Source organism: Manacus candei, unplaced genomic scaffold (assembly GCF_025592945.1).
Source record: "Manacus candei isolate 608988 ecotype Guabito, Panama unplaced genomic scaffold, ASM2559294v1 h1tg000057l, whole genome shotgun sequence".
In the NCBI taxonomy this organism is placed as follows: Eukaryota; Metazoa; Chordata; class Aves; order Passeriformes; family Pipridae; genus Manacus; species Manacus candei.
Window position 1 is genome coordinate 13,959,726 of NW_026138105.1, and position 21,090 is coordinate 13,980,815.

At 47.4% G+C, this 21,090-nt stretch overlaps 3 protein-coding genes across 6 annotated transcripts in view; 1 reads left to right on the forward strand and 2 right to left on the reverse strand.

The window, feature by feature from the left end:
* The window catches only part of JPH2 (junctophilin 2), a 29,289-nt gene extending 24,466 nt beyond the window's left edge, over window positions 1-4,823 (reverse strand). Inside the window, exon 1 of the mRNA XM_051803019.1 lies at window positions 4,002-4,823. Within this exon, the coding sequence (XP_051658979.1) occupies window positions 4,002-4,380 (379 nt within the window). The 5' untranslated portion in view covers window positions 4,381-4,823. The remainder of the gene's footprint in view (window positions 1-4,001) is intronic.
* Window positions 4,824-8,339: 3,516 nt separating this feature from the next.
* Window positions 8,340-14,200, reverse strand: OSER1 (oxidative stress responsive serine rich 1). Of its 4 annotated transcripts, none has more exons than XM_051803058.1 (5): window positions 14,111-14,195; window positions 12,880-13,089; window positions 11,623-11,736; window positions 9,868-9,981; window positions 8,340-9,138 (listed from the first exon to the last, which is right to left on the reverse strand). In XM_051803058.1, the coding sequence occupies exons 3-5, from the start codon at window positions 11,700-11,702 to the stop codon at window positions 8,448-8,450; spliced, it is 885 nt and encodes a 294-aa protein (XP_051659018.1). In that variant the 5' UTR covers window positions 11,703-11,736; window positions 12,880-13,089; window positions 14,111-14,195; the 3' UTR covers window positions 8,340-8,447. The 4 variants fall into 4 exon arrangements, with proteins under 4 accessions (XP_051659018.1, XP_051659019.1, XP_051659017.1 ...); XM_051803059.1 differs by lacking the exon at window positions 14,111-14,195 and adding an exon at window positions 13,185-13,789; XM_051803057.1 differs by lacking the exon at window positions 12,880-13,089 and having other exon boundaries at window positions 14,111-14,200.
* On the forward strand, window positions 14,193-19,512 carry LOC127477968 (oxidative stress-responsive serine-rich protein 1-like). Its single transcript, XM_051803074.1, has 4 exons — window positions 14,193-14,265; window positions 15,101-15,221; window positions 16,701-16,811; window positions 17,424-19,512. Exons 2-4 carry the CDS (start codon window positions 15,145-15,147, stop codon window positions 18,106-18,108), a joined length of 873 nt encoding a protein of 290 aa, XP_051659034.1. The 5' UTR covers window positions 14,193-14,265; window positions 15,101-15,144; the 3' UTR covers window positions 18,109-19,512.
* The last annotated feature ends 1,578 nt before the right edge of the window (window positions 19,513-21,090 follow it).

Consider the following 21,090-nt stretch of genomic DNA (forward strand, 5'->3'; position numbering starts at 1 on the left):
CGAACAAAGCAGGGGATGCTGCCCAGGTAACTTCACAGCAAGGAGAGGATTCAATTGTGGGATTGATGGAAATGGCAGCCCTGTAGCTTTCACCTCCAGACACACTGATGGGGTGGGAGAACCCTCTGCTTTGCCCTGGCAGCAGGATGGGATGGTGCAGAGTTGCAGCAGAGGTGCAAGTTTCAGCTCCTGGTGCCAAATGCTAAATGGCAGTGAGAGCCCACCATCAGCAGTGTCACACCTCCCTTTCCCAGCCTGCCTCAAGGCTCTCATATAATTAGTGATGAATGTAAATAACACAAACAACCAGGTAAATAATGCAAACAGCTCAAATCGAATCCCTGCCCTACAGTCCCCTGCTGTCACCCAGATATTGCAAGGACAGATGCATTAGAACTCAATGTTAAAAGAATGTTAAAAGAATGCACAGCACCACGTGCAAGATGGGCCAGCAAAAACTGGTCACTGCTTTTTGGTGCCAACTGTACTAATTGATGGATTCTGCTGGAAAAGAAAGTTAGAAAAAAAACCCTAGAGGGTAAAAAAAAATCACCACATTAATTCATGGGTCCCATTCAGCCAGGCAGGAGCTTCTCTACAGAGGCAGCAGACACAAGCCAGCACCATCTTGGCTCTCCAGAGCCCTTTCCTCCTTTCCCAGCTGCAGTCCCATGGATGCTGTTCCTTCTGTCCCAGCCCAGGCCACTTCCCACTGTATTTTCCCTGCCACAGGCACTCAAGGAGTTGTGCTGCTCTGTATCACCCATTTAATCTCCCCAGTGAAGCACACTTCTGCATTTCTCTTCCCCTTTTCTGTGGTCTTGTGATCACTGACTGGTCTAATTGTTTCCTCATGGTTAATTGACACCACTGTTTTCCCTGGCGCCCTAGAGAACAAATTGCAGCATCAAAAATAAGTTGGTTTTAGGCTGCTTTGATTGCAAGTGAGTTTTTTGACCCATACAGATATATATATAAGCAGTTACTTGTACAGCAAAGACAAGTTTTGGGCTGAATCCTGGGTGTGCAGCATGATTCAGCATCAGCAACGAGATTGCTTTCTGCAGTAACACTTCACTGGGTTTTGACTCAGAGTCAAACACAAAAAAGTATCAAAAAAATTAGGCCTTCCTTACAGCATGGACAAAACTCACAAGTGGAAACCAAATAACTAGGTGTTTACTCACAGTTTATGTTGCAAAATTATTATTTCCTTAATTCTATGCCTTTCACAGCCCCAGTCACCATCCACTTTAGCTCGAGCATCCTGCCCCTGTGAAGGGCTCTGACCTCTTCTCTGGTGACAGCAGCAGACACAAGTATATCCAGCTTGAATATCCAAAGACCACAGTGTCACTGCCTCTGCCCAGCCACACCAGGAGCTCTGAACCTCTTGGCTGATTTCAATCATTGTTACAGAAGGCTCCTTTAAACCATCAGTCTCTCACAGCTTTCACAAAAATGGGCTTTTTGTAGAGAAAGAGTGCATGACCCACACAGTGCCTGGGCTAAACTGTACCATGACTCTGCTTCTTACTAGACACCAAAAATCATATGGAATTTCAAAAAGCTTTACTCCAGATATGGGCTTTATTTAGCCACCAATCTTGGCCAGACACAAGACTCAAGTACAGACAACCCTATAAGTATATTTTAAGTGTATTTTTAAATATAAATTTTTTATACATGTCTCTCCATATATATTATGTATAAAAAGTTAAAGTCTATTTTAAAACATTAGAATCAGCTACATTTCCCTGAAATCCGCAGGCAGCCCAACCATGACCTAAAGTTTCTGCTGGCCTGGCAAGAGCTGCATATTCCCAGAGCCCTCTGTCTCATGTGGCTGGCTTCCAAGGGGCTTGGGAATGGTGTCCCCTAGTCGAGGGACAGCACATTTCCAGAGCCTTTCCAGATGTTTATCTTGGCAACCTCAAATTCAAATATTAACAGGTCCCTTTAGCAGCCTGGCCACATCTGGATCTTGTAGGTGGTTACTGGTGTGCAGGTGAGGAGACAAAACAGAAAAAGGTCCTGCAGGTCAGTAAGACCATCACCCCCCTGTCCTACAGAGGTGCTGCTGCACAGTGATCCCCACCCTGGCTTGGGATGCAGCTTCCTACATGTCCCTGTGCCATCAGAGGAGCTCACGTGTTGAGCGAACAGCTCGGAGCAGCCAGGATGGGATGGCCCAACACAAGGAGCGGTTGCTGGGCACCAGGATACAGCTCTGGTGAACCCCTGGGGAGAGCCCAGCTCAGCACTGCCCAGGGTGGCTTTGGCAGGGCACATCTTCACGGATCAGGACCTCACTGCCAACCTCGAGTGGCACCAGGGATCATGCAGCTGGCACGTTCTGGGTGTGGGACAACACCCCGGGGAGCTGTGCTGACAGAAGCAGTATATTATATATCCTTACAGGAGAAAACATTGACTCATCTTTCCTGCTCTCCTCTCCCGAGCTTCCAGTCCAAGATCTAATCAAATTCATATCCTTCATCAAGTTCTGCCTCTCAAAATTCTTCCCCATTAACTGGAACTCCAGTAGCCTTTCACCCTGAGAGGAACCTGCATTTTAGGAAGCAGTGAGGAAGTGGCTGTGCCAATTCACAGGAGACCTTGACATCTCCAGAATGAAAGTCCCAACGGCAGCCGTTGCTGACAGTGACCTGATCACTGCTCCTCATTCATCAGAGCACACCTCACATGTCACCTCCCCTTCTTATGGCCTCGTGGGAAGGTTCTGTGCACTGAACTCTCACTATGGCCCTGCATCCTGCACTTGTTAAACCCTTCCATGGCCACAGGACAGAGAAGGGAGAAAATTTAAGGAGCTGGAGGGATGTTTCAGTTCGTGTCTGTACCTACAACCGCCAAGGGTGCAAATAAAATGGGTCAACTTCAAGACTGCATTCCCAGTTTTAAAATTAGCCACAAACCCACGCAACTCATTGAGAAATATTTATGTAAAAGCATAACCCTGACAGCCAGTTTTGAATTAGTCCATTTTTCTAATGCCTATAATTGTGATGCTTTTCATTCTGAAGATTTATACTATTACAGCTATTTTTCTTTATAAACTAACTCCAACGCCTGTTGTAGATAAATATAGATGCAATTCTGATCCGTATTTTGAAGGGTGTTTCTTTCAAATCACCCTCTCTATTTAGCCATCCTAAATGTGGCAGCCTGGAACATCACGGTGCTGAAGAGCTACAGAATTACTTGCACAGAAATTCTTGCCATGTTTCTAACCCCCAAAATTGCCACTAATGCAAGAACACAATTAGACTGAGCATTTACAGCACACAACAAATATCTGACTACGTGGTGCGTTTCTGTAGTAGCAGGGGTTGAAAGCTTCCAAGTAATCAAAGGGATTTATTTTAGGGAAAGGCTTGTGACCACATATTCTAAACAGCTTAGACGGACTCAATCAAAACGGTTTGGCAAAGGAGATGTCCAGGCAGCCCGTCAGAGGCAGGCAGGCGGCATTTAAGGCACAGGCAAAGAGCGCTACAGTGCCGTGGGTGGCTTATATCTGACATGAGAACATTCACAGCTCGCTGCCTGGGGAGCGAGGGAACAGCTCACTGTGGTTGTGCACCACCCAGGAGCTTCTGGTTTGCTTCAGGAATACCCAGTCCCTGGGGAACCAGGAGCCACAGACTACACCAGTCAAGTTGGTTGGTGTTAAATATCGATAGGGACACTCGAGAGCAGGTCCCGAGGGAGGGATGGTGGTCAGTGCTCCTGCTGCTCCTCCCTCGTGTCCGTGGACAGCGAGCCACGCACGCTGTGCCCAGCTGGGAAAATCAGGGCACACACAGCTGTGCCCCGAGCTCTGCTTCTTCACTGAAGCACCCCAATGTCTCACGGTAGACCACTGTGCCCGTCTCACTAGCGGGGACAGGACTAGGTCACCAGCAGGGACAACACACAACCTCTGCTGGGTGTCCTGCTGTTCAGCCCCCTCCCAGCCCCTCTGGAGCCACCCTCACCTCCGTCAGCGTAGGTCTCCGTGCCGTAGCCATCCTGCAGGCCGTTGTTCCAGGTGCCCTCGTACTTGGCTCCGCTGTTCATGCTCTGCCTCGCGCCGTACCGTCCCTTAAAGCCATGGGTCCACTCGCCTCTGTAAACCCACCGTCCTTTGGTCTCGATTCCCAGGCCGTGCCTCTTGCCTTGGGACCAGTAGCCTTCGTAGGTGTTGCCGCTGGGCCACGTGTATATGCCCACCACTTCGAAGCCGTAGTTCCAGGAGCCCGAGTACTCGCCCTGGCCCTTGGGGCCGGTGCAGATGCCATGCCCGTGGGCTTTGCCCCCCTCCCAGCCCCCGCAGTAGGCACCTCCATCATCGAAATCGAACCTGCCGCCACTCATGGTGCCCTCCGGTGCCCCTCAGCCGGGCAGCGTTCCCAGGGGCAGCGCTCCGGGGCTGCCGCATCCCCGGGGGGAGCGGGCTGGGCACTGGGAACGGCCGCTCCTGCCTCGCCTGGCCCGGCCGAGGGGCTGGGGCACGGGAGGAAGGAGAAATTGGGAGAGAAGGAGGGGAGAAGGGCGGGCCGAGCTCCAGCCCCCCCGTCGGGGCAGCCGCTCCGCGCCGGTACCTGCCCGGCGGGCACGGGCATGGGCCGCCCGGGGAGCCACCCCCGCGGCGGCGAAGGGAAGGGAAGGGGGTCCCGAACCCCGCGAGGAAGGAAAGGGGGTCCCGAGCCCACGGCGGAGGAAGGGAAGGGGGTCCCGAGCCGGCCGCTCTCCCCGCCCGGCCGCTGCCGCCCGCCCCGTCCCGCTCCGCTCTCCTCCCCCGCCGGGAGAAAGGTCAGCGCTGCCCTAACAAGGCCATCGGATCCCAGGAGCTGCTCCCAAAAATAACCCCCCGGAGCCCGGCCCCCGCCTCGGGGCCCTTTTATGAAGGAGGGAGAGAGACACATCCCACCCCCCCCGCCGTCCCCCGCCTCGGGCAGGGATCCAGGCGGAGAAGAGGCTGGGAAAGTAAATGTCTGCTTAAAATAGAGCCTGGGAAGGGGCCGCCTCGCTCCCCCCAGGAGCACCGGGAGCCCCGCGGGATGCGGGGATGGAGCACCGGGGGACAGGTCACTCACACGGCAGAGGTGGAAGGAGGAGGAAGAGCACAGCCCTCACCCAGAGTGCAGTGTACAGCTCATGCTGCCCCTCTGCTTCTTTCAGAGTGACTTTCCAAAGCTGCTTTAGGGTAATGAAAGGAATTCACAAGCAGTCATTCACCCTTCTCTCCCAAAAAACAACACACTTCCCAAAATCTTCTGTTTAACAGTTGGCAGCACAAATTAGCCTCACTATGGGTGGAAAAGAAAGGTGAGACCGTGTCTTTGGAACAGTTGCAGAGAGACAGGGCAGTGACAGCCCACTTTCTAAGAATTCACATCATCAAATGGTAGAGGACAAGGAATGAAAGACCAGGTAATAGGCTAATCCAAGCCCTCTTTCTTCCAGCATCCATCCCATTTCCAAAGACACTCACAGCAAGACCATGGGGAGATGACCTTCCCCTTACTGAGCACCACGCTGGGAAGCTGCAGGAGCTGTGGGGTGCTATCAGCAGGCTGTGCCATTCCATGCCGTGCCCTGCCCTTCCAGGGGAGCTCCCAAAACCCACACCAAGCTCTGAGGCAAAGCTGCCACAGGCAGTGGTCAGTTCCAGACTCACACAACACTGTTTTACCACCTGGACAACCTCACTGCCATTTCTAGGAGGAAGATGTATAGAGAAACCACACAATATATATAACTGCAAGAAAAGCTAAGTGTGTATAGACAGCACATAAACACAGAACACCTGCAGGCACAGGTGAGAAGGACCAGGTGCCCCCTAGAAAGCTAATTACAAAAGGCTTCACTTCTATTCAGCCACAGGCAGGAAGGGGCACTTTGGTAAGGGACTCCAACGCTACTCAGAACCAGCCCTCAAAAGCTTTCTTAATAAAAAAAGTCAGACTTTGAAATTGGCTCAAGTTTGATATTTTTTTTCCATAAATCCAAGCTTTTAGACTACTCAGGCATGTTTTCAAAGTTCTTGCTGCATGATCAAGGGGTGGAAACTCCTATTTTCTCAAAGCAAAACCAGAGGTTTTAGTTCTGTGGTTTTTGGGAAGACCAAAACATCTTGAAACACCTTGTAGTAACAGAAGGGAAAGTGTTAAGGCAGCAGTTGCAGCTACCCATGGTGTTCCAGCACTTACGAGCCCAGAGATGTCGTAACTGTCCCAAGAGGATGCCAAGTTCAGGACCACGTAATTATTTACTTAGCAACTTTTTCTAATTACATAGCACAGTTGTGAACGGATTGCACACTTCAGTGTTTAAACACTTCATTTAATGTTTGTTTAAGCATCAATAGCCTATGCAGATGTTGGCATTTAAAGAGCTTTTTTTTGACCACCAACAAATCCAAACCTCAGAAAGCCCTAACAGTGTGTGTGTGCACAAGGGCACCACACAGAGCTGGTCTTGTTTCTTCATTTCGGCAGAAAAATTCACGTTCTCCCCTGAAGGCTGAGCCCGTGTCAGCAGCCAACCCACACGGCCAGGACTGACCTCTAGTGGCCCAGCACTGCTCCTCTCCCTCCACAGTCACCACCAGTTCAGGTCTTTCTACTCTGTATTTTTGCATTAGCTCCTGGATTTCGAACCCCTTAAACGCAGTACTGGGCAGTGGACAGTGCAACCCTAAACCCTGCAGGCCTGTGACTAACAAAGAAATGGTAATAAGCAGCTCAGTCTTGAAAGGCATTCTCAGCCCCACGATGGTGCCGTGGTTGGAATTTGCATTTGGGAACAGTAAAGAGAATAATTGTTTGAGAAATAAGGTCACCTTGCACTTTGCAGACAATAGTTACCAAAACAGTTACCAAATAACTGCCTTGAATCCAGAACACGGTGGCAGAAATGTAGCTATGGAAGAGCAGGGACACGGAAAGGAGATGTGGGACCCAGGTACATTCTGCAAGGGGTAGATGACACTTCAGAACTGGCAAAACAGGTAAATTTACAAGGCCACTTGTTCTAAGATACCAGGTACTGCCACAGAAACAACAAAAAAACCCACAAGAGCAACACCAAAGGATTTCACAGGGAAATGTTTGTGCCCGTTTCTTTTCCAGACCTCAGAGGTCAGAAAAGTTCAGGTACTGCAAACAGTGAAGACAAACCAAACATAACTCTCCTCTCCCTCAAGAAATTATATTATTTGATGGGATGCTCCTTTGCTAAAGGCTTACAAAAGAGACACTGTGCTGATACACAATGGGTAGCGAGCTGCTTGCTTCCAAAGTAGTAAATTCCAGGAAGAATGCAAAGCTGGACAAGGCAGCTAAAGTGACAATGGTTTAGCAAAAAGACTGGAGTGGAGGAGAAAGAAAACACACTGTTCAAGACATCCCTACAACTGGCAACTGTTCACTCAAGTCTACAGGTCTTAAAACTTGTATACTTGGTGTTAGAGTAGGATGAAAAAGAAGCTAAAAAAACCCCTCAACCACCAGAGTATGTGAATTAAGACCACTGAAGTGAGCAAATGCTGCTTTGGCCTTCATTAAAACTACACTGAACAGAGCCCACAGATTCATTTTTCCTTTGGTTAACTGCAGCAGCAATTCCCCTGAAGGACACAGGGTGTTTCTCCTGCTGCAGACAAGTCTCTAAAGCCTGCTGGACATTTAATAAAAGCTTTGTTTCCACTTTCCCAATATTTTCCACTGATCAATGCTACAGAGATCAGAAACCTCTTGAAACAATCTTGCTTTGATCACCCAAGTTTCTTTTCTCAACAGGTAGCCCAGCAAGGAAATGGTGTTAACCCAAGAGCATCTGACTACATTAACCTCATCCCAGACAGGGAAGGAGGATGCTGACCAGCCCATCAGAAATAAAGCCTCTTCAGGCACAAAGAAATACCACTGCCTCTACTCAAGAAGAGGTAACTCCATCTCCTGAATTTGCCCAGAGTGGTAACAGTACCAAGGGGAGATGGTCACAATCCTTTATGAAAAAAAAAAATCAGAGGCACAAGCATCCAAAACCACAAGCCTAAGTGTTGAAACCTGAGGTCAAAGTGATTTCAAAGAAACTGAATTACACCAGGTGTCTGACAATAAGGGCTCTAATCACCATGCAAAATAGGGACTCTTTTCCTCCAGCAAAACAAAAAGAGGATTTTGAAAACAAAAATAGAATTTCCCAAGTGTTGGGTCTTAAGTACAGGCAGGTGCGATCTAGGTACGTTTTACCTCGTTATCTATTCCAAGTTTAAATTATAATGCTGAAACTAAACTGTTGGTCCAGCTTAAATAATGAACATCAGCTGAGATGCAAAGAAGTGTTTTTATTGCAAGTGAGCAGGGAGTGGGTTGGATCTTCACATGAGTGTGGCAGCAGATTTAAACCAGCCACCCTTCTGGTGCTCATTGCTGTCAGGTGTACATCATTTCTGCCATGTGAGACATTTTCTTTGGAATATACAAGTAATACTCCATGTATCCCGAAAGGTCTTCTATTGTCACATCATCCACAAAGGCCCTGGCTTGCTCAGAGCAAGAGCGTGGAGAACTTGAGGGAGTTCTTGATGGCAAAGGCTGCGAGTGATCCTCAGGAACTGTTCTGTCGGGTGCCAGGGGGAGGCTGTTCTGCAAGCCAGAGAATTTGTACACTTCCATGTCTTGCCACAGTTTGCACTGACAGGCTTTACCTGCACAGGCACACGGCTTACTCGTGTTCAGCTTGCACATGGACTGGAAGTCAGAAAGCTCCGGAGTCTTTAGGCTGGCTTTGGGCATCAGAGAAGCTGCAGCTGGAGAGTTCTCCTGCCTGTTCTCCGATGTCAAGTGTGTAACAGAAACCCCCAAAGCCTCAACCTCAGCTCCCTTGTGGCCAAGGTCAGGAGCAGCGCTGCATCGTCCGTGTGCACCAGCTTCCCTGGAGACTGGCATCCCAAACCCACTGCTGTCGTCCTGGGCATCCAGCTGGCTCTTCTGCACCAGCTGGCTGCACGTGGAATGCGATTTTGTGCTGCAGTGGATGAACTTTGGAGGATGAAGAATGGGAGACTTGGAACGCCTGCGACGCTGGGTTCTCACGACTCCTCTCGGAGGCTTCTTCGTAGACCTGCCAGGGAAGGACACAAAAGGGAGTGAAGATTCACTACAAGACTTGCTGCTGGGTCACAAATAGCACTGGGCAAAATCCCTACTGCATTCACACTGCATGCAAGAGCCTTAAACTCAGAGTGTTCTGCTATCTTGACTTTGTGCTAGTCAAGCAGCTTATAAAATACAAAAGGAACACTAGAGAAATGAACTCAAAAGAGAGGGGTTTTAAAGTTAGAAAATGAGTAAAGCATGTGAGACATGACAAAATAACCCCTAAGAGAAGGACAAAGAACAAGAAGGCAGCACAAAAGCAATGAATCCAGGGCAAAGGGAGCTTTTGTTTCAGATGAGCATAAAGTTCTGCACAGACACTCCAGAAATCAATTCTTTATTTTAATCTTGTTCCCAAGGCACAATGACAGCTTCTGCAACGTCAAAAGGCGATTGAAAGAGGTGCATTGATCATTGTCTGATTCAAAATCAGCAACTCACATTTGTATTGAGAAACATCTGTAACATTTAGCAACCTACAGCTGACCGGCATTTCACTTCACATAACTGTAAATAAGAACAGCAGTCATATATGAACAGAAAAAGGTGGGGTGCAGTATTTGAAACAGTTCTTTAATAAAGCACATTCAGGTTCCTTGTTTAGGGGGGGACTTACTAGAAACCTTGTCTATTTAAAATTCCCTTCCAATGCAGTATCATTTGAAGTAGTCTGATCATCCCAAGCTTCTCTTACCCAAGCCAGGTTTCCTTTGAAGCACACACAGTCTTAGGTTTGGTTTCATCTGCCACTGCTCTAACTAGTGCTCTGGGACTTGTCCCTTCACCCACAGAGAGAGAAGCAGTAGATCTGTGAAAGACAGAATGAACAGTTAACAGCCTAGACTGGTTAGCAATATGGTTATGAAAAAAAACCCTTATGAATCTTCTTTCCCAGAAAACATTGCTCCAAATCATTTAGAATGTGTCTTAAAATCCTGTCCATAAAGACCCAGATTAGAAGGATAAGTGTTTACATATTCCTATCTCAAAGGTTTGTATAACACTCTTTCACCAAAGGATGCCATTCAGCAGCAAACCCCAACCCCACGTGTCAATGACGAACACACACAATGACTAAACTTCAGCTTCCCGAGAGAGGGGAGGGAAAAACACCATCACTGAAGAAACACGTCTCTTTTTCCAGAGACAAATAAGCCTTTCTTTCCTAAAAATAAATGTTCTTTGGACATAAATAGACTTTGTTTAGCTGAAGAACACTTGAGCCTCTGTCTAGGGCAACATAAGCTAAAACTCCTCATACTACTGAGCAACACAGACGTGTCAGACCTTCAACTTCTACTCAAGCCAGGGATCTCAGAATATTTACTAAATTTTCTGGTGCTGTAAGTTCATCCCAGACTCTCATTTGGAACGACTTGTAATAAGAACAATTTTTCCCAGTTGTGACTTCACAAGAAAATCATTTTCCGAATCCTGTATTAAATTAGTTTGTAAGCAGGGTGGATAACCTGAAAAATGAAAATGAGTCCCCACACACTAATCTAGGAGGGGGTTAAGAGAATCCAAATCCAAATCCTTCAATTTCCATTTAAAGGATAGTGAACACAGAGAAGAAAACTGAAGGACACCAGTAAAAATTCCAAAGTAAGTATGCCCAGCTAGGGGGTGGGACTAGAGATACTGAAAAAAGGAGAGGCAATTCACTACTAATGAGTTTAATTACTTAAAAGAAAGATAACTTTAGAAGCCCATCTACTCACAATCTCAGCTCTGTGGTAATTCCAGTTAACACCTTGATCTTTACGTGTTGCCTTACCTACACTTTCATTTCAGGGACTGTATAATTGCATCACTGACTGCAGCTTCCTGATCATAAAAACGATCAGAAGATACATGCTGTTTGTGTTCTCTCACCTGGGTCAGTGAGGGTAAGTGCCACGTGTCAGATCTCCCACAAAACAAGACAATACAAAAGGCATTCTTTCCATGTAATGATTTTGGTTATAAATAGAAAATCTGTGACAGCAATGAAAATAGTTTGTGTGGGAATCATGCACTGAATCTAATGCAGTCTTTCAGTGACATGGAAAGTTTCTCTCCCGGGAAAAGATGGGAGTTTATTCTCATGCCAGGCCTTCAGAGCCACGACAACAGGCTAACTTCAACAGCAGAGTTCTAGCACTATGGACTCCAGGACTGGTGAACTCTGGCAGGCAGATTAATGCCAAGATTCACTTCAAGCATGCTGTCAGCTGCTGATGGTTGTGAGGTTTGTTTCAAGCTGCAAGCTGACAGCAATCAAACAAATTGCAACTCCTTGAGAAGTGCAGTCCACAGGTAGGGAATTCACTTCAGTTTAACTATAATGAAGGCTTTCCATGCTTAACCTTTTGCAGTTCCCTCATTCCCTCAAATTTCACAGCAAGGGTGTTCCCCTCGAGTCCATTTGTAGTATGTTAACTCTGTGCCTCCCTGTGGTGTTACTTACCCAGCTGTGTCAACTCTCAGCTTTTTGAATGCTGTCTGCAGGCTTTCCTCTTCTCCATCCTTAGCTTCTGATTTCATCATTGGGATGGCCAGAAGGTGATGGAATTACCATGTACTGCTTCGAGCAGAAAAAAGGCATAAGAAAATAAAGGCCAAATCCTTGTTGAAAACATTAGTTGCCCAGCAGCACCATAATACATGAACATAAACTCAAAATAGCACACTGTGCACGCTAAGCTGAGGTCATTCTACCAGAACATTTTTGAAAGCTGATTCAGAACCAGCTTTATGACACCCAAGAATGAAACAAACGGTCTCTTGTAGCTGAATTAGCAATTCAAAGTAAAATTTGGTGTCAACAAGCATCTTGCACATCCATTACAGTCCAGTAAGTCTGCTACTTGTCTTACAGTGTTACCACAATAATTGCAGAAGAGGGGAAAGTGAGAAGGAGCACCACCACTAGAAACAGTCAATCTGTTACAAGTGTTATTTCCTCATCTTGGACTCGATGTTATGCATGTATTTTAAAAAAACTCAAACCAACAGATTTTTCTTAGAACAAGATAAAGTTTTAAGCCGAACAACATTTTTTGACTTTATGTCTAGGCCCCAGCAAGAGCTATACAATCCTATCAGAACATGGTATTGCAAATAGCCATTAAAATGTTCCAATATCAGTTGGTGAACAAGTACAAATGCAAATGAATACAACCAGCAAGCATTGTTTTAAATAATAATAATAAAAAAAAGAATTGATAAAACTGGCTGATGGTTGTTTTTTTTTAATCTACCCTGGCTGTCATTTAATCTACTACACAGGAATCTCCAAGTATTTCTAAATTTGATGCTCTCCAGGCTCTCTGGAGGTCAGAACCCCAGGGTCAAGAATGACCAGTCCTTTTCAACATCTTCATTAATGATCTGGCTGATGTGGCAAAGCACCTTCAGCAAGTCTGCTGTTGTCACCAAACTGGGATGAGTGGCTGATACACCAGCGGGACCTCGACAGGAACCTCATGAACTTCAACAAGAGGAAAGGAAAAGCCCTGCCCTGGGGAGGAACAAGCAGAAAAGCCCCTCAGGGTCCTGGTGGACACCAAGATGGACATGGGCCAGAAACAGGCCCTTGTGGCAAAAGGATTAAAGTATCCTGGGCTGCAGGTCCAAGGAGCTGATCCTTCCCTCTGTTCAGCACTGGTGAGGCCACAGCTGGAGTGTCCAGCCCTGGGCTCCACAGTACAGGAGACACACTGACCTGCTGGAGAGGACCCAGCGAAGGGCCACTGGGATGATGAAGGGACTGGTCATCTGAACCTCTGCAGCTCAGTTACTCCTGCAGACAGAGAGGGGCAATCTCTGCTCCCTCACCACCTCAATCCCGTCGGAGGTGGCAGCTCTCCCTGCTGTTGCTCTGGCTGCTCCCTGTGCTGTGATTTCACCTGGACACCCCGGATTGCAGACAGCTCTGATGACACACACAGAAGGATAATGTATCATAACAATTTCAAGGCACATGTTGTCCAGTGAGTCAGAGAGTGAGTAAACACGAGAGGAACTTACACAGACACTGACAACAGGAATCTGAGCAAGTTACTATTTCATATACTCTCTTAGCCAAATACTGCTGCTCTGGTGAAACAGATGGTCCCTACTTCAGTTTTTTCCTTGGCCCCCTTAATCATCTTTAGATGATTCCTTAAAATAAAATAAAATAAAATAAATCAGGCTACATATTTTTTTCTTTTTTTCATACCAAACTCCTGTATTATATAACCTTAGCAGGAGGATGAGGGTTAAACTTTTAAAAATCATTGTACATGACTGAAAATATAGTATCAGTTTTAAATCAAATATTTTATCGTGCTGCCCTTCATCACTGACACAGCAAATGCTCAAAACAATGCAGAACAAGTTCTTTTAAAACTTATATTTTAAAATTTTGTCTTTCAGAATTTTACAGTTTTTAAATTTCGTACCTTCAAAATTTTATCTTTCGGAATTTTATAGTTTTTGAATTTCATCACTTCAAAGTTTTATCTTTTAAAATTTTAAAGCTTTCAAATTTTACACTTTTAAAATTTCGCCTTTTTAAAATTTTTGCTTTAAAACTCCCATTAAAAATTTTTTTCTCATTTTTGAATTTCGCGTTTCTAAATCTTCCTTTTTTTTTTTTTCTTTTTTTAAATCTCCCATTCTTAAATTTGACACTTTCGAATTTCGTATTTTTTTTAAATCCCGTGTTTTTAACACCCCCCGCTCCCCCCAGGACTCCCCTCCCCAGCCCACCCCCGACCCCCGCGGCGGGGCCGGGCCGTGACTCAGCGCGGACCCCGCGGGGCTCCCCCGACCCAGCGCGGGGGGAACCGCGCGGGAGGGGCTCGCCGGGGGGACACGGCAGCGCTCACCGGCCCCGGGGGAGCGAGAGGGGTCAGGGACAGGGGATGCGGACAGGGACGAGGATGGGGATGAGGGAGCCCCGCACTCACCGCGCTCAGGGCCGGACCCGGCGCCTCCCGCCGCCCCCTCAGGAATAGGCGGTGCTCGCGCACGCGCGCAGCGGGGGCGGGCGGGGCCAGGGCGCGCCCTCGCGGGGCCGTGACGTCACGTCCTGTTGTGCTGCGCGCCCCCGGGAAGGCGGCGGGTGAGTGACGGCACCGGGACCCCCGGGACACCCCCGGGACACCCCCGGGACACCCCCGGGACACCCCCGGGACAGCGGGATACCGGGACAGCCGCCACACCGCCCCCGGGGATGGGGGCGCGGAGGGGCCGCCGCGGGTGTTCCCGCGCAGAGGCCCCGGGGCAGGGGGCGGCGGGGCCCGCGGGGCCGGGCTCGGGCTGGGGCGCGGGGGGGTCCCGGAGGGCAGTGCCGGCCGCCCCGGTGGGAAGAGGGTCCGGAGGGATCTCAGCGAGGTGTGTGATGGCCGCGGGGTGGGCGCGGACGGGACAGGGTCGCGCTGCGCTGAGCGGTGGCCGGGAGGAGCAGAGGCCGTGAACACGCCCTGACACACGGGAGGTGCTGCCCGAGCGGGGGAGCGCTGGGGGGGGCTGAGCCCGGAGCAGCTCCGCAGCCTTCCCTCCTTGGGGGTGTTCAAGAGCTTCCTGGGCAGCCAGCTCGGGGTGGCCCTGCTGGAGCAGTAAGGCAAGACCTGCGGGATCCCCTCCAGCCTCAGCCAGCCTGTGGTTCTGTACCTTCCTGAGGCTCTGCTGCCCGTGCTCACAGCTCCAAGTTACACGGATCGGTAGGATCCATAACATCTGTTCACTCATGGGTAAAAAGACTCCCTGTTATTTTTGACACAGACTGTGCCTGCTCTGAGAAACTCGGGGTTCACAGTGAACAGCCCTGGGCAGGCCTGATCACAAAGGAGTGGTGTTGCCCCCAGAAGAACGAGCACCCATGGCAGGGTCAGTCAGTTTTGTACAGACCACGTGTGGTCAGACCTCAGCATCAAATCCTAATCTCTGTATTTCAGTTTATTCTATATGGCACGGTTGGTTACCCACTGAGAGCTCATCAATGGACTTGGAAGCTAAAGATGAAGAGGAAGAGAGTCTACAAACAGCATTCAAAAAGCTGAGAGTGGATGCAGCAGGGTAAGTGAGCAACCAAAAGGGCCATGTAATCTGTCAGATTTTTGTTACTTGTTTGTATTTGTTTGCTGTTATTTTGCATTTCAAAAAGAAAAAGTAATTTGGTGAAAGTTTCTTTACTCTTCAGGAGAAGACAACTGCATCACTTCAGGTGAAATATAGTAATTATAACTGTCTAATATGCAAAGGAGTACTTTATTACAGGCTAATTCTGACACAATATCCGACTGAAATTACGCAGTGACTTTATGGAAATACAAATGACTTGCCCAAAGCAATGAACCCACTCTTAACTGTCAGGGTAGCTGTAGTCACCTGCTGTGATACAAAGCTTGTTTCTGGTTTCAGGGGATTTTGTGGAGCAAAGTGCAGCCGTTCTGGTATTAAAAACTTGTTCCATAATACACTGGGTGTGCTGATTATATGCAGGATAAGATTTTCCTTAAAAGTAGGAGCTAATAAATGTCTAACACTCTGTGAGGCAGTTCATTTGGAAGTCTTTTAGGAATTCACAGACACAGGAGAAAGCTTTGTGTTGACATTGTTACCCTGTGAATTCATCTCCACAGCCATCAGTACTGCAAACTCAGGACTTCCCCTGCATGTGGAAATACACTTTGCTTTGCTACTTGTTTCCTCTGCTTCAGGAGGTCTTCTGAGAAGTGTGGGAAAAAATGGCTGTTCTCTAACAAGGAGCTGTGCTTATTAGACATCCCACTTCTGATGTAGTACCAGTGGCAGACTGTGTGGGATTCTGGGTGATTACTGATGATACCTTCTTAGGCATAAAAAGATCTTGTTTTGCAGGCCTGTGTTTTGAACTGCTCAAGTCTTGTGAATCATCCCTTAAGATCAGCTTTGGGCAGAGTGCTGGGGCTCTTTGCTAGAATTTCAGCCTTGTTTCCTACAGTTTCCTATCCCGTGTTCCAAGTCATACCTACAGCCATCATAAATACAGATTCGTGTGCTGAGGCATTTATGTTTGTCATCTGGACCTCCAGGGTCATTCCATGTTTATCTGGGAAATTTAGTGATAAATGAACCAGTAATCTGTCCTTATCTGTTGTACCTCATCCCTTTCCCCACTGACTCCCCCTCACCCTGCTGCTCCTGGTCCCTGACTTTGCATTTCAGATGAGTGGGAGTCTATTTTAACAACTATTGTCTGACCAGAACGCCTGGAAAACTGAGTTTACATTCCTTTAACGTGTCATTTTGCTACAAATAGGGCATGACATCAGCCTCTGGGCATTTTGGCCGCCTTTCATTTCATCTCACCTATCTTTAGCCACTTGACTGAGGCCAGTGTAGTAAAGAGGGGTCGGATAAATCCCTGTAAATGCCCTGTTTCTACCCACTGACTACAGAGGAAGTCAAGGCTGGGAATTTGACTGTGATAGCTGAGCATCCAAAGGGAACAGGCCGAATCTGGACCTCTGGAGCTGTGTGTTCAGGCTGTGACGTGGCATTTCCCTTCCCCAGATGCATTGCAGCCCTGGCCGTGGGTGACGGGACCATCCTCAGAACAACAACAAGAGCAGCTGTGGATGGAGCCAAGCAACAGACTGTCTGTTCCAAGGAAGCGTGGCATGGGTAAAACATGAGACATTTAACAGTTGCAGGCTGCTTTCAGTGCCAGTTGTTGTTAATTAGTTGCTTCAACATATCTCTTCTCTCCTTTCTATTACAAAATTTGTCCATAATCAATACGATGTTTTTAAGGGGATTTCATCAAAGACTTCAAAAGCAATATTGCCTCTTCCCTTAGAGGAGGTTCCTAAAACTTCCTTTTCCACTGATTTCCTCAGTAGTCCTTTGCAACCCCCTCTCACCTCATTCTTGGGTTATTTTATATCTGTATCTATGTATCTGGATATTCAGGGTGATTCTGCCAGCAGCTCCAACTGGTACAGGTTCTTTACTACAGTTCAGCTTGGGATGACAAAGTATCATTTGCTTAACACAGGAGATTTGGGGGAAGCACCTTAAATAAGGGCTGTTTGTACATGTCTTTCCTTTGGGGGAGCCCAAACTTTTTCAGACTCCTCTGCTGTTCCTGTCAGAGATAGCAAGTGACCAGTCACCTGGTTTTTCTAAGCAGAAAAAAAAAATCTTCTGAAGCATTTTTAGCCACATTTTAAAGCTTGCTGAGCTGTGGTGTTGATTCTGCAGTTACCTACCTGCTCCCCTGTTGTAACCCTGCAGGTGTGTGAGGAAGCCTTCCCGAGGATCGGCAAGGGTCCCGCGCCGCCGGCGCTCCAAGTCTCCGGTCCTGCATCCTCCCAAATTTACATATTGCAACATGAAAGCCAACAGCCAGCTGAAACACAAATCCCAGGCAGACACATCGAAGGGCATGGTCAGCGCAGACGTTTTTGTCCCGGCAGAACACGGTACGAAGGACGGGCAGGATCCTCCCCTCGAGGCCAGCGAGGGCAGAACTGAACCGCGGGAAGCTTCCACCGCCGAGGAGCCTTTGGAGAAGTCGAGAGAGCATTGCCCTGCTCCGCCCTCCTCCTTTGAAACCAGCTTGCATTCTAGCCAAACCTCAGATTTCCAGTCCTTATCCATGCTTAGCAACGGCAAGCAGTGCCCTTGTACGGACAAGAAGTGCCAGTGCAAGCAGTGGAGAACCATGGAGGTGTATTCCTTCTCCGGCCTGCGGAGCGTCCTGTCCGAGTGCGAGAAGGCGGTCCTGGGAGTCCATGCCCACTCTCTCCAGAGCAGGTCCCCTGGTGGGACAGCCTCGTCAAGCTCTCCCAGGTCTTGTTCCGAGCAAGCTCGAGCCTTTGTGGATGACGTGACTATTGAAGATCTTTCGGGATACATGGAATACTACTTATATATTCCCAAGAAGATGTCTCACATGGCGGAGATGATGTATACTTGACTGTAAGCAATAGAGAAGCCTGAAGCAGAGTTTGTTACAATGGTTGGGTTAATTGCCTTGTCAGTGCCATGTTTTCACTGTTGTGTGTTTGATTAAATGTTTCTTTGCCTCACACAGTTTAGTTTTCTAATAAAATGAAAAATTAAATATAGTTTCCGAGCTTAGTTCTAAAAAGAATGCACTAAAGTCTCTGAATACCTTAAGAAAAGCACTCTAGATCAGAGGAGCTCTGTTTGATTTTTGGTTTTTGCTGTGGATATTGAAGCTCTGTATGCTTTTTCACTATGTTTTGGAAAAAGAAAACCAAACCAAAACAAAAAAACTTTAGGGTTTTTTTTTCTGAAATTTTGCAGTGTTTGGAAGGTTCATTCTTAATGTGTCCCAGTACTTAGAGAAAAGTTTCACAGCTGCAGCTCTATGCTCCTCATCCTGCTCTAGGAAGAATGAGAGGGCATTCAGCATTTTGGATAGGATGAATGTCCTTTCCTTGAACACTAGCTGGCTCCTTTTTAGTTGGATCAAATTGGGAATGCTGCTTCCTCACAAATTTTTTGGGAGGTCCAGAACCTGTGGGTGTGTGCTTGGACCCTTCCATAATCTAACTTACTCACTCTTAAGCAGTTCTATTTTTCTGCAGATAAGTGAAGCTCTTAGAAGTAAAAATATATTTTGTTATTTGTGCTTTACAGATGGAATAATTTAGGGGGGAGTAAAGCAGGCTGACAGATTTTTGGGCTGTGGTGTCTCAGAAGTGGAGATGGTGGAGCCATCAGATTGTTTCTGAGCACGTCTGATACACAAAGCAGTGTGGAAATAGGGTGAACAAGAAGTGTGTATCATCCTGGCTTTGTGCTGTAGAGCTGTGACATTGCTGCTGGTTGAAAATACTGCAATAAAAAACTTTGTTGCCGAGACTTGCATTAATAAATGTTTGTCAAAACCCAGCAAACTAAAGACTGAATAATTTGACTTACACTCATCTCCCCTCAAGACCTTTTTTTTCTAAAAGAAACCACAACAAACTGCTTTCAGTGTCAGCTGTACGTGCTCAACAACCACGTCTGAGTAAAGTACTGTGATGTTTACTTACATGCTTAAAAATGAGTGGTCAGCAAGCCAAGGAGTCACAAGCAGTTGTGTAAAAATAGATGATTGCAGATGTGGATAGTTGGCCTTGTATTCAGTGCTGGAGAAGGCTCAGGCATTGTAGATGATAATCACTGTAGATTTTATTCTAACCATCCCTAAAATTTACACTGCACATCCAGGAAGTTCGGATTTAAACTTCAAATAAATCAAAAAACAAGAATACAACTAAAACTGTTACTTTGCTCTTCAGTTTCATGCAGTTGTTTCGCTTGCAATATTTGCTCTTACTCAAATTAAATTTAACTGATTTCTCCATTTTCTTGGGTTAGTACTTCACTGTCTCCTTCATTTCCCTCTCCCAGCACTATCCTGCGATACCCACACACACACACTTTGGGTTTTCTCCTGTTTGCCTTCTTTCTCCCTACAGAAAAGCTGGTATAATATGTACTTTGCTTTTAAACACAAATATTTAGTAATAGTTACCTTTGCTGTTTCTGGAGGGGGGTTTCTGCTTCAGGAGAGAGAATCTGCTCCTGCTTTTATTTATGTTTTGGTTCTGTGCCCTCCTTAAAACCACTGAAAGGTATTGTTGCTACACACAGGGTTTGGACTCAAACAGTTTCCCTGCCTCTTGGTGAGCATATCCCAGAGTCTGTGTGTGTGAAGCTGGGGCACAGCTCTTCCACAAGCACAAAAATACAGTTATTTAAACCAGTGTTGGTTGTCAACACTCTGCTCCGCATTTGGAGCCCTGTGGAGGGGCACAGTGAGGCTCTTCCCCAGAAGGGTGGTGTGGCAGCCTGGCTCAAGGTCACCTCAGGCCTTTCCTGTTCTGCTCTTCAATAAAGCCTGCCCAGCCCCGGGAATGTCTGGACTGGTGTTACATAAAACCAGTACTGATCCACCCTGTTGGAAGGGCACGTTCTCAGCTGTGGGGCAGGACAACACGCTGTGTCCAGGGAGAGTGGAGGAACTGGGGAAATCGTGGAGGTTAAACTAGTCCAAGACATGCCCTGAAACAGAGGGCTGAGAAGTGAATTCAGGTTGCCAGAAGGCTGGGTGAGAGGGAAAAATCTGAGAGCAGGTTCTCAGGGAACATTTCCATAGTGTCCTGTGCAGGACTGGAATAACTGGTAGTGAGGGGGGAAGGAAAAGGGGAAAAAAGAGACAATAACTCAGTGGTTTTGTGCTCTGCCTGAACCCCCATTTGTGCTCATGTTTAAGCACATCTAGTGCTGCCTGTGGCAGAGGAAGGGCAGATATTTTGGTTCTTGACTGCAAACTATGAGGTTTCCAGCAAATGCACTGAAACATTGCTGCTGACACTGGCACAGCACAAACCAACCCCTTGGGGTGAGTGATGGGCCCTAAGAGAGGCCTCAAGCCCAAACTTACTGTGTCCTTTGAAGCTGCCCCAGCTCAGCTCATCCACATCACTCTGACAATGCAGTGACTCCTGCTCTCTGCCTGCCTGAAACCTCAAGATTTATTGGAAAACTGCCTCTCCTCTGGGAGTGCCTGCGCAGCACCATCAGCTTGATTGATGAGCAGAGGTGTCCCAGCACAAACAGTGCTGAGCACAGCCTTGCTGCTCCCAGCCCGCTGCTGTCCCTGCCCCAACAAGCCTGGGGATATTTTCTATCCATGGATTCTCTAGGACCTGTCCCTAGACAAGCTACAGAACAATATGTCTAAAATGTTCTGAGAAAACACCAGTGGGCTTGCAGTGCTTCCAGGACTTCCCTCATATTGGATCCCACCTCTCTATTTCCTGTCTCAGCAGATCCAGCCTGGGGGTTTTCCAGCAGCTTCCCCCACTCCAGGAACTTTACAAGTTCTTGCCCCTCTAGTATCAGGACTAGTTCAACCGAAGTGGGATGCAGAAGGGCA